The 1,367-nt window shown below is 52.4% G+C and overlaps 1 protein-coding gene across 1 annotated transcript in view; it reads left to right on the forward strand.

Annotated features, from left to right (window-relative positions):
* Nucleotides 1-489: 489 nt before the first annotated feature.
* Nucleotides 490-1,367, forward strand: part of LOC104391175 (protein arginine N-methyltransferase 8) — a 66,799-nt gene continuing 65,921 nt past the window's right edge. The window contains exon 1 of the mRNA XM_010000410.1: nt 490-1,141. Within this exon, the coding sequence (XP_009998712.1) occupies nt 1,067-1,141 (75 nt within the window). The 5' untranslated portion in view covers nt 490-1,066. The remainder of the gene's footprint in view (nt 1,142-1,367) is intronic.

Consider the following 1,367-nt stretch of genomic DNA (forward strand, 5'->3'; position numbering starts at 1 on the left):
GAGCCCTGCTGAAAAAATCCAAGCATAACAGAAGCTGGGAGCACACACACGAGAAGATATATTAAGAAAGCAGGTTTGCTACTTAGCTCGAAGGAAAGAAGCTGGAGCAGACTTCTTCGGTTGCTCTCTAAGAGCCTTGCCGAGAGTCTTTGCAAAGAAAAGTATTGCCGATTCAAAAGAAGAGGAGGGATGGGGAAGAAACGAAATTGTGCATGTCTGTGTGAGAGGGAGAAAACTTGTGTGCACGTACGTGTGGATGTGTGCTTATGTGTAACAGGGTGTAGGCGACGGGTGGGGAGACCTTTACATAATGGGTTTTTTTCTACGAAAGACACTGGAATGCAATACCCAGAGAAAGGCACCGAGCTCTACCCGAGAGCCGAAGGGGTAGGGATGGGGAAGGGGAGAGGAGGGGACAGAGGGAAGAAGGGAGAAGAGGGAAGGAGGGGTTGATAATTCAGAACACATTCATGAAAAGAAGGTGGCAAATTCTGTGACCATTTTAAAAGCAAGTTTCCTGGGACCTAGACAGAAAGAAAGAAGCCCAAAGAAGGAAAATAAAGGGCTATGATTTCCTTGTCCTGTTGCTTAGTCTCTGGCTCCCTCTGCCTCTGGAAGAGTAGCCACAAGACACAAAGATGCCCAGCTGGTCACTGCACGCCCAAGTTCAGTTTAGCTGGTGCTTCTCTCCTATTTAGCCCTACAGCTTTCTCTGAAGAGGAGGACTCGCAACCCGACAGCCTTTCAGTTTAACCTGAAGAGTGTGTGCCGCCTCTCTCTACCCATCCCAAGAACTCGCTGGAGGTGGAGGAGAGGGGAGAAACAGGAGATCTTGAGAGTGCCCGAGGAGCTCCCGACGCTAAAAGGAGACAAACATTCCCGTAGACAACGCAGAAAGGACAAAGCTGCCCGATTTATTGCTGGTTTCCGTATTATTATTTTAATTTTTTTTTCTTTCTCCCTTTCCTTTGGCGCGCACCTCGCCAAAGCGTTCGGAAATCTTCGGAAACACAAAAAAAAACAACAAGACGCCAACCCCGAAGCCCTAACCCCTCGGGTAGCTCTTATGGGAATGAAACACTCCTCCCGCTGCCTGCTCCTGAGGAGGAAAATGGCTGAGAACGCCGCCGACAGCACCGAGGTAAGTACGGCTGCGAGGCGGAGCCCGGCGCCCGAGCTCCCACAGCCCCGGCTGAGATACCTTAGCAGAAGCAGCAGTTAAGTACAGGTAAACTTTCCCGTCCCCCGCGGCTAAGCCCCTGCCTCGGTTGCTGGTACGATTTCCTGCGGCACGGAGCTCTGCACCCCGCGGAAGCCGCTGCGGGTCGGGCCGGTTCCCGGCAGCCGCCGCCTGACGACTGGGTCCC

This window comes from Chaetura pelagica, unplaced genomic scaffold (assembly GCF_000747805.2).
Source record: "Chaetura pelagica isolate M959 unplaced genomic scaffold, ChaPel_1.0 scaffold244, whole genome shotgun sequence".
In the NCBI taxonomy this organism is placed as follows: Eukaryota; Metazoa; Chordata; class Aves; order Apodiformes; family Apodidae; genus Chaetura; species Chaetura pelagica.